Source organism: Condylura cristata, unplaced genomic scaffold (genome assembly GCF_000260355.1).
Source record: "Condylura cristata isolate star-nosed mole 26May11 unplaced genomic scaffold, ConCri1.0 scaffold00001, whole genome shotgun sequence".
NCBI classification, from domain to species: domain Eukaryota; kingdom Metazoa; phylum Chordata; class Mammalia; order Eulipotyphla; family Talpidae; genus Condylura; species Condylura cristata.
Genome location: NW_004567102.1, coordinates 32,636,337 through 32,656,461, shown reverse-complemented (window position 1 = coordinate 32,656,461; position 20,125 = coordinate 32,636,337). Strand labels below are relative to the sequence as shown.

Here is a 20,125-nt window from a genome sequence, read left to right as displayed (position 1 = left end):
ATGCTATAAGAGGTTAGGGGGAAGAGAATTTAAAAGTGACTAATTAAAAGATCAGAAGAGTTCAGGAGAAAGTTCACTTTGAAATAAACTGATTTCTATAAGTTGGCAGACATCTACATGCTGATGCCTACCTTTTCTCTGCAGCTCATCTAAAAAGGCTTCCATATAAACTTTTTGTCATATAAATTTCTTAACACTACCAAAATCAGCATGAAGTTGGAATTTTGCATAAACTTTGATGATTTAAAGAATAGTAATGAAAATGGTTGAGACTGCACAGGAAAAAATGGAAGGTAGACCAGGAGATTGATAGTGGAAAAGTTGTTCACACTTACATCAATTAGAGAAAGAAGGGCTGAAGGCAACAAGGTGTGGTGAGGCAAGAAGTGTGGGTAATGTGGGTTTAGCCACAAATCAATGAATCCCCCATGATGCATTCTTGAAAAGATTTAGTCTTTGATTTTTATCTATAACTGAAGATTTCTGTTTTCCATGTTTTTTAGCATATTAAATGGATTCAGAGTGAAATTCCATTTTATAAAGACTCTTCCATGTAAGAATATTATGTTAAATGGCTTTTCTGATGCTTTAGCTCCATTAAAGTAGATTTTAGTACGAAGTATACTTTTCCTGATTGCCCTATCGGTTGTTATTAACAAGTGCTCTTCATTGCTGGCTAACAAAAAAAGATTATAAATTGCAGTAAACTAGTCATCAAATTACTATTCTGATAGTTTTCTCTGATGACTCTTAATTTATCAAGATACATTTAATTGCATATATTTTCAACAACAGTAAAAAATCAAGACTACTTAAGACCTTTTCTGTCTTCTTCAGATTGATGTTTTTAAACAGAGAACTTGAAAATTTGCTAGTAATAAGATTATAGGAAAAGAATCCTTCTGTATAAGCCTTTCTACATCTTTCACTTGATATCCTTTATGTGAAAATTATGAAAGTTTCTTCCATGCAATAACTTGTGTAAATGCTATAAAATTCCCCTCAAATTATTAGAATCTGATTATCTTGGTATGTATAGGTATGCATATAGGTATGCATAATTCCTGAGTTCTTATTCTAGGAAAACAGACCGCACAGAAAGGATGGAACAATGGTATGGAAACTTACCATCCTCTCCAGTTGGACTCTTTATTGCAGATTTATTGCTTCCATGTGTTAAAAAAAAAAAATCAAATCTTTAAGCCAACCCCAACCCCTAAAACTTTTGGCCCTATTATTATGCACTGAATCCAGAAAAAGAAAAAAAAAAACATTTTATTATCACAAACCTATCAGTCAAAATTTATTTCATCACTACAGAAATGTCTTAGAAATTAATAATAAAGGTTGATTTACAAAAATATGCTCTTTAAAGCTCCTTTTAAAAGGCCACAAATTATTTGCTCTTAATATTTAAATGAATAATGCCTATTTTGAATATTTCATTTATAAATTAATTTGGGGTACATTAAAATGGATGAGGTTAAGACATTTTTGTACAGTAAAGAATTTTCTTTTCAGGCCATGGTTTCATGAAACTAAAGAATACAAATATCACATAAAACTAATTTACATAACTTTTTGAAACAATAAAATGTGCTTAAAACTACACATGAGATCATGAATTCCCTAAACTCTATTGTCTGCACTTTTCCACAAAATGGGGTATACAATAGACTGTGTAACTCCTTTAAAGAAGCCTATCTCCAAGTTTTGGGTTTATGTTAAATAAAAGAAGGAAAGAGTTCCTTACCCCAAAGTGAGAACAGATGAGAATGTAAAATTAGATGAGAAGAGACAGTGAAGCTTTGGATGACTGACCAAGAAAACTCCCCATAGGGAGACATCAGCTTTTCCTGCTCTCCAGTTAATTTAAATTAAATCCAATAGGAATGCAAAGCAGTTCTCACATCATATATTGGTTTAGAGTTTTGCTAAGTATTTGTATAAACATTACAAAGAAACTACTGATAAATATTAGTAAAAAATAATTATGCTTAATCACTAGAAAGTAGTCTCATAATCACTTTTGTGAGTTTAAACTTACTTCAAAATAACTCTTACAGTGAGCATTTTTAAAATAAAGTAAATGGCTTTATGAAAAACAGGCAACGGTCATGCATAAACTTAAAATGTGGACACTGAACTTCTTGTATGATGGAAGAGTCATCTGCCAAAAACCAGGAAGTTATGTAAATAAAATGTAAATATATTTTACATGCATTCTTTTTATATTTTACACATGTAACTAAAAATAACCTTAAAAGGAATGCTGGAAAGACTTCCCATACTTAGCAAAAATTCCTTTACTTGATATTCAATTTTACATACCATGATATAATTTTTCTATCTAAAAATACCAACCATAAACTTAAAACTTATACTCTTTATAGTAATGTAGGCTCATTAATATTTTAATATAGGTAATAATTTAAAATTTGAGGAATGCAGAAAATGGTGTTTTCAGATTTTAATGTATTTAAAAAACAGTAGTTTTGTCAGTAATCATTTTCTTAAAATATTGTTTTAGTCATTTGTTAAGTTTATCCCCACAAAACAGTTTTAGAGCTGATTTTTATATGCTATCTTCACTTTCTCATAAAGTTTACCTTCATTGATATAGTGAGAATTGCCCAAATTTTAATAGCAATGCTCAGACGCCAATCATTGCTGTTCATAATTTCAAACTTCTTTTCGAGATGATAATGGAAAGTTCTCTGTACACATTTTGCTGCTGTTACAGAAAACTGGTTTTCAACATCTAAACCTATTTTATCTTTTCAACCTGATGAAGTATACATAACAAAAAGACATCTAGAAATGGGAGCTATTTCAACTATTGAAAGCAAATTCACCCTCCACTTAAGGAAGTGGTAATTGATATAAGTTTCACTTATAATAGGGAAAGAAGCCGCTATAAATAAAATGCTTGATACAGTAATTGCATTTACTTGAATTGTTATATGAAATAATTACTGAAAAGCAGATTTTACTATTCAGACTACTCTAATTAAAAGCAAATATTATCCCTGCCCCCCTAAAGAAAGAAAAGAAACTCTCAGCGTGTCTAGCTTTCTTTTTTATTTTTCCTCCCTTAACAATACATAAAAGTGGCAAAGGTAAATATTTGGGGATATCAGGTTCATTATATTTTATTAAAATTAATGTATCACATTTTACACATGTGCAAATAAAATCTGAATTAACCAAAACATTAACATTTTAAGTTTAATATTATAATAAATCAAATTCTAATTCCCAAAACTATCAAATGAGATCCCTTTACAAATTTTACATCCTAGTCTTAATTCAGTTGATGATAAGTTGGCTGAAATATTTTAAGATGAAAAAAACAGCATTTTATAGTGAACCAAATTTCTATCTTCCCCTCAGTACTTTAAATAAAGAATGCATATATACACTCAACCTTTACTCAAGACTCCCACTTCAGTCCAGACCTTCCACTAATTCTTTTAACTGGGTAAATCACAAGCACTCTGGATGACAAAATACTCCTCTATAAAAAGGAACACTTTTGTTATAGTTTATAGATTGCAGACACTGAGAATGAATGGGAATCTTGGGAGATTAAGTGTTTTGTATCGGTATCTTCCTGTTATGATATAAACATTATTACAGTTTAGATAATCTCATTTACAACTTTACACAATTTCAGGAACTGATTTTAACACAGTTTAAGATCCTGTCGGTGCTAGCTTTTTATATAAGCATTTCTAATTCAATATAGTGTTTTTTAACTGGAATTCACATATTCTTAGCATCGGAGAAACAGTTTTCCATTAACATAAATACACATATTATTCAAGACCAGGAGAAACTAGATTAGATAATCTTTCTATTTCCTTTCCAGTCTGAAAAATGTTATAATCTATTGCAGTATATTCACAGTTTATAGATCAAATTTAAAAGGCACACTTAGAGAAAGTGGACTTCACAAAAGGAATTATAATTTCTATGATCTATTTGTCTTTCTTTTATACTTAAATACAAATAAAATTTTTGAGATACCAATAAGATGACATCTAGTGAGTAAAATGAAACAAGACTGCATAGACTGTTCTGTTCACAAGAATCACTACTATCATTTGAAATGGACTGTATATTAAATATGAGTTAGAAAATCCCAGTTTCTTTTACCAGCTTTGCTCTAACTTGAAATGGCTTCTGTGTGCTAAGGTGATTTATTCTTATAACACCCCACTCCATCTCACCCTTCTATTGACTCCCCCTTGCATTTTTTACAAAATTTAGTACATTATGCTATCAAAGAATAAAATGCACAATTAATACCAAATATGTATGTTATGTAAAAATAAGCAGTATGTTTCAAATTTTAACATATTTAATAAATAGGGGAAAAGTAAATCTGTAAAACTCAGATACTTACTTTTTAAAAAATTTTAGGGACATATAACAAAAACAGTATAATTTTGTTTTTGACTATAATTAAGCATTATTGTAATCTATTTTGTAAATTTGTTTCATCTAGTTTAAAACTATTAGTGACAGAAATATTTGCTTGTCTAAAAGCTTAAATATTAAAACTTGTTATTTATATAATGTTATATCAACTTCTTTTAAACATAAACTCAAAGAAATTCTTAACTTGCATATCTTAAAAATGGATTTCAACACAAATAAAAAGTACAATATCTGCATACTACAAAGATAATCTAAATTTAAAATTCAGATACTCTAAAACCATTTTAATTTTTAATTTTAGAACTTAGGAGAAATGATGCTCACTTAAAATCATCTTATTTATATCTGTGATATAAAGTATTAAGCAGTTATTAATTAACATTAACTTTTATAAACAGGTTGGCAGGATTTTTTTCCCTAAGATTCATCATCTTACTTAATGTCTTAAAAAACAAATAAATTTTTAAACCATTTATAAAGTATTGCCAACAGCACAACAAAATGTAATTATGAGTTAGCCTAATAAAACTGAGGTTATTTTTAAATTATATTGCATTTAAATTAGACATCTGGCAGATTCACTTTTTACAAGGTGAAGACTATAAAAATCTAAGATCAAACAATTTTTAACCAATTTCATGACAAGTTAATTAAAAATCTCAAATTCAAATTTAAAAGATTTTTCTTTTCCTGCTGTCCTAGCAAATGGTTTATTAACAGTGGTTTATTAACCCATTTAAAATTTTTCTTCTTTCTATAAATGATTTCTCAATTTTTGTAATTTTCAGATTTCTTTTTTAGAAGATGTAATTAGATCACTGACTGAAGGGTAGTGGAGTCAAATGGAAAATATGCATTTCCAAAAATATATTTCATATATTGTGATAAGCAATTTTTGTCATGGAATGGACATGCAATTGTACAACATCAGTGCCAAAATGTTACTCTACCTGAACTGTAGAGCTGATCTCTGATGCAAAGCCGCCTGTCAAGGGAGCCTCATGACTGATTAGGAGTCGCCCTGTTTTGATCACGGACTGAAAAAGAAAAGGAAGCATGTTGAAGAGAATACATATTTAGAGTATATTATGACTGCTTTGATTAAATAAAAATTATTTAAGTTCAATTCCTAATATAAAAATTAGTGATTTGATTTTATTCCAAATAAGTTACAATTCATTCATTTTCAACTGGATTTTTGCACTGTTAAATTTTTTTTACTATTTCTTTATAATTCTAATACAAAAGAAAAATGAGATTTGCAATTTTATATATATATAAAAAATGTTTAAAACCACATTCCACTATATATGTCTTTGGGTTTTAAACTGGCTTATTGTGTGCTATATTTTAATTGTCTTTCTTCACATTACTTGTATAAAAGTTATTTTTTGCTTCATTTTGGGGTATATACATATAAGTATGTAGTCTTAGAAAATACTGGTCTGTAGAGAAAGAAAACGTATAAATAGCATGTAACATCTACAGTAGAGAAAAAGTTCAAGCTAGTGTATATACTAGTAGTAGGAAACCTACTAGTAAGAAATTATTGCAAAAATAAATGGAATTTAACTGTCATTGATCAATTCACATGCACTGAAATCTAGTTAGCAACCATATTTTGGCATAGAAAACATTATATACAGTAATGTTGGCAGTCTAGCAGTTAACATTGTACGTGATATAAGTACAATAATAAATTAAAAGATATAGCTATGATAAACACAGGGTGCTACCTGTGTTTGGAGGTAAAAAAATAAAATCAACAACCAACAATTATGGAAACTATGCTGAACAATTACCATATTGCCAAAGAAGTCATTTCTTCTCAATATCTCTAATATTTTGATATTGCTTTCCTCAAATTCTATATTATTTTATCACAAATATAAAATAAACTCTTCCAAGCATATAAATTTATATATGCATACAAAATCTAAGCAATTAGTTTAAATTTTAGAAGTATGCAGCAGTTTTAGTCAACAGATGGTTTAGTCCAAGATATAGCCTGTAGCCATGATAAAAATAAATTACTGAATCTACTATGTAAATAGTGATGGAAGAACATAAAATTGTATGAACACCTTAGTAAATACCATTCATAGCCCCAGTGAAATTCTGGCTGGGACATTGGAATTAGACTTTCTATAACTATGATTAATAATATGACATATCAAAGTCCAGATCAAATTTCAAAGCAAGTGGTTATAAATATAAAAAGTCAAAATATTCCACCGTCATTCAAAAACAAATGCATTTTCAAAGTATTCTCTAAAAGATGCCTTGATTTTAAGGATCACCAGTTCAAACAACAAATTTAACAATGAGTCCTTTTTCTTAGAGCTCTGAAACCCAGAACTCTGTCAAGATAAGTGCCTAAGGTTGGTATAACCAAAATCCATCCAAACTAGATGGTGCATCTTAAATGTCTACCAGATAGAAATGGCAAAGTTCTATGAAAAGGCTGACATATAAAATCCCACACAGGCAAATTGGTGCCTTTATCTAACCTGAGGTCTATCCAATGTGAAATGATAAATTTGGAATGATCCCTGAAGGCCAGCAAGCAACCAGGGCAGACAGTCTAGGTCACCTGCAAAGTGTGATAGGGAAACTAAGCCCAGGTCAGATGCTTTCAAACCTTGTAGTTCATGCAACATAATTTGTAAGCAGATGAAATCCAGAGACCTAGGTGTACTTCAGCAGGAGAAGGTCTAATAAACTAAGTATATGAATTCAGAAGAGTATTATGCAGGTGTGTAAAATACTGGGGATATAAAATGATGCCCATGAAAATTAATTGGTAAAATAAGAAATTGTTAAACAATATAATTTCATTTTGTAAAAAACACCACCACAGTGGTGAGGGCACCAGTAAACAGCTACATATATTGATCCAATATGTAATAATAATCTAGAAGCATTCCTTCCAAACTATTCTCCTTCTGAGGAGCAACAGTGAAAGTTTAAATGTGAGGTGAATACTGTTTTCCATTAAAAGTATTTTTATATTATTGCAAGTAGTCTAAATAAATAAAAAACAAAAGGAAAGACCTCGAATTAACGCTAAAGGTAACAAATATACATTATGTTGAAACCATAGTCTCAAAAATCATAAGTCATCTAACTTTCATTTTGCTTCTTAAAATCATCGCTGATATATGGAATGTATTAAAATGTTTAACATAAAGTTACATCAACACTTTGAAAAATCCTCAACTTATAAGTAATACTAGTATTTTCAAAGTCACAACTGCAAAGAATCAGCATATCCTATTAAAGATTGAGCTTTAAATATAGTTTAATGATTTGGTAAGTTACAATACAAACCAAATTAGAATGAGCTTTTTATCATTCACATTTTAATGTAATAAATTTTCTAAAGATTTGTTCTTTTCTATACCATTTTGAAAATTATTTGCACTTAACTAATATTTTAAGGAAATAGCTGCAGATATACACAATTGGAAGTGTTACTTCTTTCATGATTCAATAAGATTTTCTGATTAAACTACATACTTTTTTTTACTTTAATAGGCATTTAATTTTCATGCTCTTAGGCACAATGATGAAATTTCTCCAGGAAAGTTTAACATTTTAACATACAGGGTAAAAGTAACAGGTTCTCCATGTTGCTGTTCTATAGCTGTAAACCCTTTTAAAATAAATAGCATGGGTATAAATGCTAATACTGTTTGAAATGTGGTTAGCTTTATAAGAAATTTTTTAACTTTTCTGAGATAAATGTTTTTCTGCACTTGAAAGAAAATTAGAGTTTAAGCAGCTTTTTAATATGAAAGCTGAACCTGTCAAAGCTAGGAAAGATCTGATCATTTTCAAAAATATGGGACTTTTCCAGTATCTGCTTCTTCATCTTTTCATCATGTCCTGCTCTAGGATTCTGGCTTAAGGCAACTAACTGGAGACTAGTGAGTTAGAGACAATGAATGGCAGCAGAAAAAAAGCTGATCAATAAGAAATGAGGATTGTGGCTGTTAACTGTGCCTTCTAAGACAGCAAAAGCACTGTCCCCCTCTTCAAGGCCACCAGACACTGGTCAGAAGAACATAAACAATTTCAAAAGACTGGGAGTGAAACTGTCGGTGGCTGCAAGTTACTTGGCACTGGTTTATTCTGGATGTGCCCTATGGAATCTCACTCTGTCACTGTTTCAATGAGTCACCCTCTGCACTAACACATCAGCAGCATCGTAGCACAAGAGAACTATGGAAGTATCACCACTAAACACAGGACACTACAAACAACAGAGGTCACAATAGCCTGGTTCCAAGTGTACCCCGAAGATACCTTGCTCCTGGTTTAGTCATTCCATGACTTTCCCCACTGTCTACCTTCTACCCACACATCATTAGTCATAATTTCAATTACCCATGCAGGATGCCTAGCACTATGCTCTGAATATGGTACACACTCAAGAAAAGTTCATTAAGAAATTATTTTTATTATTTAAGTTAAATATTTTTTTTATTTAAGTTAAATAATTTAGCTGTCTTAAGCATACCCTTGTTTATTTCAGCTATTGCTTTCTTAGCAAAATCTACTTTTAAGATAGTGCAAAGAAAATACACTTCAGCAAGTCCCAGAACAATTTAAGTATAAAATAACAGGCTCCAAATTGAGGATATTTTAATGTAGCTTTAAGGGCAAGTTATCTGTGGTAATGGAGCTGCTAAGTTATAGTCCATTAAAGTGACTGCAGAGACTTTGGCTGCCTAAACATTGGACATATGTTTTAGTGAATCTGGTCTTTAAAGATTTTAACACAACCCAACCGGGAAAACTGTTAAGCTGTCATTCCAGGAGAAAATGAAACAGACAGCTAGACCATTAAGCTTCCATATCCCCGAACATACGACACTGACATTCAAAAAGCAAAAAAAGTACATATATTTTATTTCTTACTCAAAATCTGTAGCAAGCTTTTCTCCCTACAGAGCAATTCAACCTGACCAACAGGAACTTCAGCGGCCTTTTCTGATAAGATAAGGAAAATAACACTTTCAATAGGCATTTTATAGCCCTTTTAACATTTTCTACTTGAATTTAAAGCTAATGAAAAGCAGAAGCAGCATCAAGGTTGCACTTTACTACTTCCTTTCAAAATCAAAAGACCCTCATGATAAAATCATGTATCTGTCTTTCACTAATCAAGAACTTATTAATCTATAATTATACCATCTAGCACCATTAAGAGCATAATTTTAATTAGCTTCAATTTTCACTATAAATGAAGTAAATGTTTAGTGTTTTCTTGTTTAGTAGTCCATTTGAAAAGTTAGCCAGCATAATAACATCACAATGAATCACAAACTAGTGAACACATTAATATATACCTAGCAAAGATTATTAATTAGGATGACCTTCACACACCATCAGACCACAGGCTGATATTCGCTAGAGAAATACCAATGCTAAAACAGAAAGGACAGTCAGAAACTCCAGAGAAAGTTTGGAAAAGTCCACTTTGGCGAGGCTATCAGTGGTGGGGTTACACATATGTTGGTATTGTAGGAAAATAGCGTAAACTGAGCAAACTAAATTCTCAGAGCTTTATCACTCAAATGGAAAAAGAAGGTAAGGCAGAAAGTAAGCAGAGCACAAAGAGAATTAAACAGAGTCGACAGGACAAGACTGAGCAAATAATAGCAAGACAGGCATGAATTGGTTGGGAAAATTGTAGACACGGTCATTGGTTCATTCTTGTCTAAATTATTTATATCATCAGAGCTGAAACACTTGAGGAACTTGGAAAAATCACTTTTGTGAAAATTAGAAGTGAAGACTTTTCTGAAAGCTACTTTAAAATATGTCAGACCAACATGTTTCTGTTCATCAACCTTGCCTTCCCTGTAGGTTTCAGTCAGGTCAGACCACTCTACGTTCACTGTGTGAATGTGCCGCATGCTTTGACATAGCTATCTTCCTTCTCCAAATTGGCAGCCATGCTATCCATCCCTCAAGACTCATTTTAATACAACCCCCCTCCCGCAATCCCCACCCCCAAAAGAGTTAGGTTTCCCTTATTTTAAAATCCCATGGTACCATTTTCCTCCTTTTTCATAATATATCTGCTAGCAACTATTTCCTAACAGACTGTGAGCAGCCAACAAAGCACCAATATTCTATGAAACCTAAAACCAAGGTATCAGGGCAAGAGTCAATATAAGGTCAAGACAGAACTCACAGCTGACTCTTTTACCAACAGTGGAAATCCACTTCATAGTATCACTCCATGTTACTGCTTGGAACCCAACCCTTTTCAACCACACTCAACATTATAAATTTGAAGACAGGGAATGTGCGCATTTACAACTGTCTACTTTAGAACCCAGTATATGACAAATATGCATTAAAAGAAACGAATTATGCTTGCTTTATTGGGGGCAAGCACATATATGATTAAAGCAGTCTGAAAGTACCTAAATGTCTTTCTGTGCCTGTTTTGGGGAATATCCATTTTCACAGGAGTGTGTCTATTTCTATACTATCTTTCCCAACATATTTTAAGTCACTGAAAAGCATAAATTTCAGATAGTATAAAGTATTATGTACCTAACCATATGGTTTTGAATCTGGATGCTCAATAAAGACTCTTAATGTTGATTTTACTTAAAAAACATATGTGGACACACTGACTTAATGAATCACTAACAAGCCTTCAATTTTCTGATAGTTCTAAGCTCCTAAGAACAACTAATGATGTTATAAAAAGGCAGTGAAAGGCAAGTCTCACAACTTATCTCTAATCACTATTTTAATTATGATAAAGAACAAGAACTTACAAACCACCTCTTTCTCCCTATTTTCTCTATTTCAAATTGGTTTTAATAAAGAGGTTAATAGTACAACACATGTTCCTATTCTTGTACGCATTATTTTAAAATGTGTTATTAGAACAAATACACAAACACAAAGGACACTTTTTTTTTTAAGGACACTTCTTTTTTAAGATGTTTTCATAAACTTGTAACCAACCTCCACTTCAATTCTATTCACATTTTTATAAAAGGAATAAATTGCAAATTGCCATTTGTATATCCATATACAAATTTGTATATCCATATACAAATTTGTATATCCATATACAAATGGTAGTTTCCTTGTTATAGTAGTTTAGACATCTGTTAGAAGGGCGTTTAGAGATCCAAATTGTTTGTTTCTGCACAATTCAAGGTTGTATCTTGTTCATCTACTAATTTGAGAACCATCCTGAGCTCTTCCAGGCTTCTTCTTTGGAGTTTCCAACAGTAGAATGCATTCAAAAGGGAAAACAAGACCCTACTATAATTGTGCTTCTGCTCTGCTCATAAAAGAAAATGCAGGAGTACAATAAGTACTACATAAGACATAGCAAATCTAGAAACAGACCCAACAGTAAAGACCACTAGCAGTACAATTTCACAAATTTATTGTTCATTAATTGTAAGTTTGCCTTCACACATGGTGCCAGACACATAGTGTGTGTTTGGGGAAGGGACTGACAGATCAGATAACCCTTGCTTAGATTAGCATATCAATTATAGTATAGGCTAACTGAAAAAAATCCATACAGAGCTTCACTGGTTTCCTTTGCCATTTTTCAGTGCACAGTTCTTGTAGCTCATTCACAAAGTATGCAACCATCACTACCATACAATTCCAGAACTTTTCCATCTTCTTCAATTAAACTCATTTTTCATTAAATAATTCCTCGGGCCCTCCCTGGTGGTGCAGCAGGTTAAAGCACAGCACTAAGAAGCTAAAGCCACTTTAGCATGAGTTCGATCTCCACCCCTCTCCTGACACACACATTGCTCCTCTCAGCAGTGTACTTCGTTGACCTGCCTGCTCCCTACTCCGTCTCTGGTGAATCCTCTCACCGCACCTGCACCTCTGGTCTGTACCCCAGTTCTGTATACATAAATAAATCTTCTTTTAAAAACATAATAATAATAATAACTCCTCACCCTTTCCACCCCCAACCCCACACCTGATAACCACCACTCTACTCTCTGCCTCCAAGAAAATAAAAGTGAAAGCATAGAATATGTACTCTTTGGTGACTGGTTTGTTTACTTAGCATAATGTCATCAAGGATCACCCATGTTATAGCATGTCAAAATTTCCTTCTTTAAGGCTATTTAGTAGTCCATTTTGTGAATATATCACATGTTAATCTATTCATCTCTAGGACAGGGGTTACTCTCTCCTTTTGGTGGAGTAATGCTGCTATGAATGCACGTGTCCAAATATCTGCTTCAGCTTCTTTTTTCACATCTTTTGGATATGCACCCAGAATTGAAATTGCTGGATCAGGTGGTAATCCTGTATTTAATTTGTTGAGAAGCCAAACCTGGTTTCCACAATAGTCGAGGTGGACTTCTAATTTCTTTACATCCATCCTAAACTCACCAACACTTGTTTGGGTTGTTTATTTTTGCTTTGTTTAGACCTCTCATGAATGTATAGTGGTATTGCATGGTGGCTTTGATTTGCAGTTCCCTAATAATTTAGTGATGTTCAATCATAAAGCATGCTTGCTTAAGTATTTTATCCACATTGATATTTCTTGTTAACACAAAAAAATATTTTGAAAGTATGTGTGATTTCTTAATTTCCCTTTTTTAGTTAGAATTTAAATCTTCTCAGAATGTGTTATTCTACATGGAAAAATATTTAATAAAATAATTGTTTACCACATTCTCTGTCCTGAAAATGTATCACACTGGGAATTTCCTCATCCTCCTCTAACCTGAAATTGACTCAAAGACACTCTTTCTTGGGATCACTAATGTCACATATATCCTTACCAGAGTAGCCAAGGTAATTTTCCAGCACTCCTCTCCTGAAAAATTTTCAAAGATAAATCAATATATCAGAATTACAAAGATAACTTGTTAGTGATTATAGCTGCCCAAATAAACAAAGTAGTCTAATTGCACATCCAGAACTCTGTGAGCCTTGGTATCTTTCTCCATATTCTGAGAGAGAACAATGCTATAGGAAGCCAGATCACTGATGCTGAGCAGAGCAGAAAATCACTATCATCCTATTTATTATCTACAGTTTCCCAATTGACTTTTCATGTTGTATAAATTCCAAAGGGCAATAGTTCATGTCAAAACAATTTCTTAAGCTGTTCACATGTACTGGGGAAATAAAGAAGAGTAAACTCAGGGTTCTAAAGGGTTGTGACATAAACTGACATGATGTCCTAGGACAAACCATACCCAAGGACGAAATGAAAGATTGCTTTAAATTATAATAAGTAATAAGGAAAGACCAAAAAAAGTAGCATTAAATCCAAGCTATATTTGATAAAAATAAAGTTTTCCAGAATTGTTAAACTCCAGCTTCTGAAGTATTTTCCTAAATGGCATTGAAAAAAAAAATGAATTTTTCTCTTCTTAAAACAACTACTCTCTTTTTCAACTCATAAGTCTCCATTTGGCAAATCTTTCTCAAGTGTTGACAATAGAGGCAAATACTATGTCTGGCCATCATAAAGGTTCTAAAGGGTAGAAACTGACATCATCTCTAATGCTCCCAGCATACCGTGAGTAATAAGAGAGCAACTCTAGTGAAAACCAAGATTGTCAGCCAGCTACATTTTACCCTGTTGTTTTAAGTGCACATCAAGAGTACAATTTTCCTTAAAGCCAGCTGGTTGTCTACCAAGGTAATACTTTTCTCTAAGGAATGATCAAAAGTATAAACACTGTTACATTTGTGCATCACCATGGATAAATGCTTTCATTTTCTAGAGAATGATCCAACTCTGCTGGAGTGAATGGATTTTTCGTTCATTACAAAATAAAACTCATATACATGGGGTAGCATTTAAAATCTTACTGGTATAGCTAAAAAAAAGTGGTATTATAATAAAAGCATTTTAATGAAAATATATAACATATATATATAACATATATATATATATATATATATATATATATATATATATATATATATATATATATATGAGATGGCACAAGAGAGAAACAAACTATATATACTCCACATTCTCATGAAATCAAAATGTGGCAAAAAGCTGTTATGTGGCAGGTGGATTCAAGAAAAGAACACCTTTAGAAAAAATATTCATTGATTATTTTGATAGAAAGGTAAAAAGGCACAGTTATAAAAATCTCAAGGTCAAAAATTATACTAAAAGCTTTCGTTGCTAACAGAAAAGTAGTAAGGAGACAAAATTACAGTGGCTCAAAAATATAATTCAATATTTAAAAAATCTGTATCTTAATTTGCATCCTATCGTTTTTCAGAGAACTAAAATTTTCTTTCTTCATAAACCCACACAATATCAGTAACTCATTCCTGCTTGATTTACAATTCTTCAGGCTGCAACTTTTTTATTGATAAGGAGAAATAAAAATAAAGGAAGTTATGCCCATTAAACCACAAAAAGTTGGATACAGCTAAAATAAGGACGTCAAAATGAATAAACAAAACAGAGTAAACCATAGAACCTATGGGATTGGGAATGCTAAAACTCATTCTGATCATTCAAAAGAAAAGCATTCTGAAAAATTAGCTATTAATGGTTCCTAAGAAAAGTGTTAAAACAACAGCTGTTAGCAAAATACAGAACGAAACTAAAAGACAAGAGAGTAAAAATTCTAAGAAAACTATAGGACTAGATGAGAAAGGATATAAATGAGACATAAAAATCTCACATGGAACTAAAACTATACAAATAAAACTAACACCCATGCAGTAACAGATCCATGTTTCTGGGTACCTCCCCCTAATCCTTCACCAAACTCATATACTAAGCAGACTTCATAACTATATACTAAATGTATGAATGTGGAAAACTGATCTCTGCTCAAAGTATCAATATAAAGACATACACACACACACACACACACACACACACTCCACACTTCTCTCACACTTCTACCTCTCACACTTCTCTCATCTTTCTTTTCCTTAAGCCCAATTGAGGTCTGCTGGTTCCAGAAATGGGGCTGGAATCAGGGAGAGCAGTCTTTTCCTCTTTCCAGTCTGACAACTTTAAACATAAGGCACAAGACTCAGAGACCACATTTACAAACAGCTTGCCTTTAGCAAGGGACACTAGACGGAGGTCTTGGGGCCCCAGGAAGAAATGAAAATAACCAAAGCAGCAAGGGGTAGGTAAACATGGATGACCGGAAAACAAAGTCTCTGCTGACTTAGATATGTAGACTTTTTTTTATTGTGAAAATCAAGAAAAATATGTCTCCAGTCAGGAATCTACTGAAGAGTTTGCAACCTGTACGTTAAGGAAATATCCTTCTGATGAAACGATACTTTTTTTTCCAAATGCTAAAATGCACGTTCTGTCATGTGATCTTTACCCACATAATTATACACTAAATTAGGCAACCTTCCATTCTGACCTTCCCAAACATTTTGCAGATATTTACCACCATAAACATCCATTTCACTGAATATTACATTTAGCAAAGCAGATTCAGTTTTTCAAAAGGCATTCAAGCTGTTTCTTCACTACATGTTTCTAAAGCCCAGAAAAACAACAAGCTATCCAAGATAATGTGTAGGTTTTCAGTATTCCTGCATATGTCCAAAATGACATCATGAGTAGACAATTTCAGTATTTGAAAATTTAAATGTACCAGAAAAAACTTAGCTCTGAAGTCCTTCCCACAATATACTTGGTAACATGCTATACTTGGTAACAAGCTTAATGGTGACTTTAAAGTCATCATCAGGGGACCTCCAAGATGAGAAACATTTTTATTGATTAAAGTAAATTAAAGTAATTATATCAAACTATAAATTTCTAGAAGATTCCTTTACATAAAAGAAAAAACCTATACAATTTTTTATGACCCCCACTGTCTCACACATACCACCTCCACATCATCAGTTCTGAAAATGCAAATTGTTAATTTTCACGAACATTACTGGGATGTTGGCCAGGCCACAGCCGTCAGAGATATGGGAAGCCAGTGTGTCCTGTCTGAGCCACAGGGAACAGGTATGAACAGGAAAAAAAGAAGCTGTGGTGAACATTTTAAAGTAGAAGAAGAAAATGAAAGCGGCATAATGGAAACAATCAGGCTTATTTGAGGACCCAAACCAGAAAAGGGTTGGAAAACCCAAAGATCAGACTCATGGGATAAGCCTAGGTGGTTCTCCTCAGAGTCACAACATGAGCACAGAAGATGAGTATTTATCATTTCACCACCACTCGAACCACCCTCCTGGAAGTTTCCAACCCCCTACTTAGCTCAGATTAACTAGATTAAAAAATAATGCTTATAATAATCAAAAATTATTACCATTGGTTTTGGCCTTTACCGTAAGTATATTTCCATTAAATACAGAGTTTGCCTGTTAGTTAGAAAGAGATTAGTTTATTATTATTTCCCTTACATTAAGAGGAACATGCAAGGATTTGTTACTCTTTTGACAACCTACAGTCCTGGAAAACATATAGGAAATTATTCGCAGATCTCTATTTTAAGAAAAACCAGTCATCTCACATCTACTACAAAAAAAAAAAAAAAGTATGACATAAAATATGTGCCTTAGTTTATATACATAGCTTTTTTTTACACTTTTTTTAACCTACACTCTTTGGAGCCCATGTATTTTAAACCACAGTTTCTAATGAAACCAGGAAAACTACATGAGGGTGTAATATTAATGTAACCATCAATGTTATTGCTTCCCTGTCCCAGAGCCTCACATGGCCAGAGCATATCACTTTACACCAGGCAGGCGACCATTACTTCTGAAATAAGAGCAGAACTGGCTCTGCATGACTGACACGGAAACCATAATACTGCAACTGGCCTGGAACAAAGAGCTACCCTGATCACTGAGCAAGGCACTGGGGAGGAAGGGGTGGCTAGGGAGTGCATTGGAGACATAAATCGGCAAATACTCAGCAGCTGAAGTCATTACCGATCCAATATTCCATTGCAAACATGTCAAAGGCCCTTTTTTTGAGTAAAATTAAATGGTGTGATGAGTGAGATTAATAGACATGTGTATTATCTTCAATACCAAATGATTAAGGAGCCACTTTTTAAAATCACAAGACAAGAAATCAGCCAGAACACAAGATGGGAGCTGGCATCTATTTTGAAAAAAAACATGTTTATGCTAAGATTTCTCCAGTTCTCAAATAGCATTTCATTTTAATATAGGTTTAGCATGCATTGCCATCTTAAAAACAACAACAACAACAACATGCATTTGTGCCGAAATACAGGCAATGTAGTCCATAAAATGCACATGGCTTCAGCCAGGAGGCAGGCAAAAAGGCACTGATTGAAAATAAAATCTTGCAATTCTATTTACCATTGTTATTTAATGTAAGTAAATTAACTTCTCTGGGTCTAGGCTTTTATATGAAATTTGGGGATGGTATAACCTAGTTCCGTGGGTATAGTGAGAAAATCTGATTCCATATTAAAGTCCTGGCCCCTAGAAGGCACTCATTTTACTGCAATGATTGTGTTTTCATAGGTACCATATAGTAAGAAAAAGCTTTGCACTCAGAAGGTCACAAGAGAAAGGCAGCCAAGAATAGAAGAGGCTCTGACCTAACATAGGTTAAAGACCTAGGCCCATGAAATACAGTCCTAGATACTCTGATCATAGGATAACATTCCTAGAACATCTTACAATGATGATATGTTGGAAAAAAGCACATTCAAATAAACTAAGCCAAAACTGGAGACATACTGACATCCATCTAATTAGTTCTAATGGGAGAAAATGCTGAAGAGGCACGAGGAAGAGAGTTATGACCCAAAGAATTATAGGATGAAAGTGAAGAACAGGGTTCATTCTATGTGTCAGCTTGAATTTCAGTGAGAGACTGTACTAATGCTGAAAAACAGCTGCATCCCATGATCTCCGCAACATGGAATAAACATTCACACTATCCCACACTGTCTTTACTCCTTATCAGGAGACCTAGGTGGGGATAACATTCAAACCAGGAATGCTGGGTTGGGGACAGGCAGATCCTTACTCTCCGCTGGTTACTGTTGGGGCTCCAAGTTATCTGACAGCCTGCTCCTTGGGCTGCGCCCAGACCTATCTTTAAATCCTACCAAAAAGAGCAAGGCAGAACTCGTTGCCAGCAAACACTAAACAGTGTGAAAACAGTGGACAGAAATTGTTCTCTCTTCATCTTTTATTCTACAGTACTAGTTTAGTGATAAAAAGATGTTTGCAAGGTTGACATATTTTAAAGACAGATGACAAATTTTTGTTGAATATTTTCTCTTGGATCCTACAAAGCAAGGAAGAATACCCCATGCCACATCCTCTACTTGTAATCAGAATCCTATTGGCTTTCTCTGAGTTAAATAAATGAATGTTACAATGCCTTCAAACTCCAGAAGTCCCTGAAAATGTGAATCCTTAGTTTAGTTTGGTGACCTATTTTCCTCAGGCAACTGTATTAGGTAAAGCTGACCAAAAGCTGAGGCAAAGTGAGCATGACACTTACCTTCGAACACTTTGGGACTTTTATGTAGAAATACTGCCTCATCAGCCACTCTTGTTTGTTTACCAGGTAAGACAAAGGCAAAAGTCTGTTAATGAATTACTGTGGAGGACATAGTATAAAAGCAGAACATTAAACTATGGTGATGGCACACGTGATTTGGTGATGGAAAGCCCACAAGGATTACATCTGAGATGGGAAAAGGCACAAAATGATGTGAAAAATAAGCTATTGTGTTATTTTTTTAAAAGAAGAACATTAAGCAACAATTTAAAGGTGAACTCAATCATTAAAATGTGCATTTTGTTGTATATAAAGAATTCCTAGATTTTAAAATGTTATTATAAAATCGTCTGTGTGTATACACACAAACACACACAAAGTATTGTTTGTATAATGTGCACACATCATATATATTTTGGAGATGGGTATGCAGGTATGTACTGAGGAAGGGAGAAATAGAGAAAGTGGAAGAGAGAGTGAGAGAAAGAGAGAGATTAAAGAGAAACTAGGATTTTAAATCAAAAGCACCTTATCAATTTTAGGTAAGAATATATTCCTCAAGACAGGAGAAACTTTACTTTTGGTTGTTTCTTCTTAACTTTTTGAAATAACATTAGTTTAAAATATTATGGAATCTACAACATCTCCATCACATTGCCTTATACTGGGAATTTGTACCCTGTGACCACCTTCATCCATTTGCCCAACCTATACTGAGGCTTCTCACCCCTGACAACAATATATTCTCTTCTGAGTTGAGATTTGTAGATTTCATAGAGTGGATCACAAATTATTTATCTTTCTTTCTCTGAAATATAGTGTTAATGATACCAGTGTTCACATCTTCTAAGTAATTATAAAAAGTAAAAACTGTACCAAGAAACTACTAGATTTTAGGTCAAAACTGTCACCATAAGAACACAAATTTGAAAACATCCTCTTCTGCTACTCAGTAATTGTCTAATTAGAAGTTTCTGTTTTGAACCATATTGCTATAAAAACAAAACTGTTCAATTAAACATTACATTTACCATGGCTAAATATTATTAACAGCTATATCTCCTGTCTGAAAAATTGAAGCCAACAAAATATGCCAACCACAGTGAATTTAATTTAGAAAGAATAACTGAAGCCAACAATAAGGAGCTACCTGATATCACAGAGATATCAGTGCGGTGAACACAGTGC

The 20,125-nt window shown here is 33.1% G+C and overlaps 1 protein-coding gene across 1 annotated transcript in view; it reads right to left on the bottom strand.

The window, feature by feature from the left end:
- The window catches only part of BCKDHB (branched chain keto acid dehydrogenase E1, beta polypeptide), a 169,448-nt gene that overhangs the window by 39,044 nt on the left and 110,279 nt on the right, over nt 1-20,125 (bottom strand). Inside the window, exon 9 of the mRNA XM_004673644.2 lies at nt 5,394-5,480. Within this exon, the coding sequence (XP_004673701.1) occupies nt 5,394-5,480 (87 nt within the window). The remainder of the gene's footprint in view (nt 1-5,393; nt 5,481-20,125) is intronic.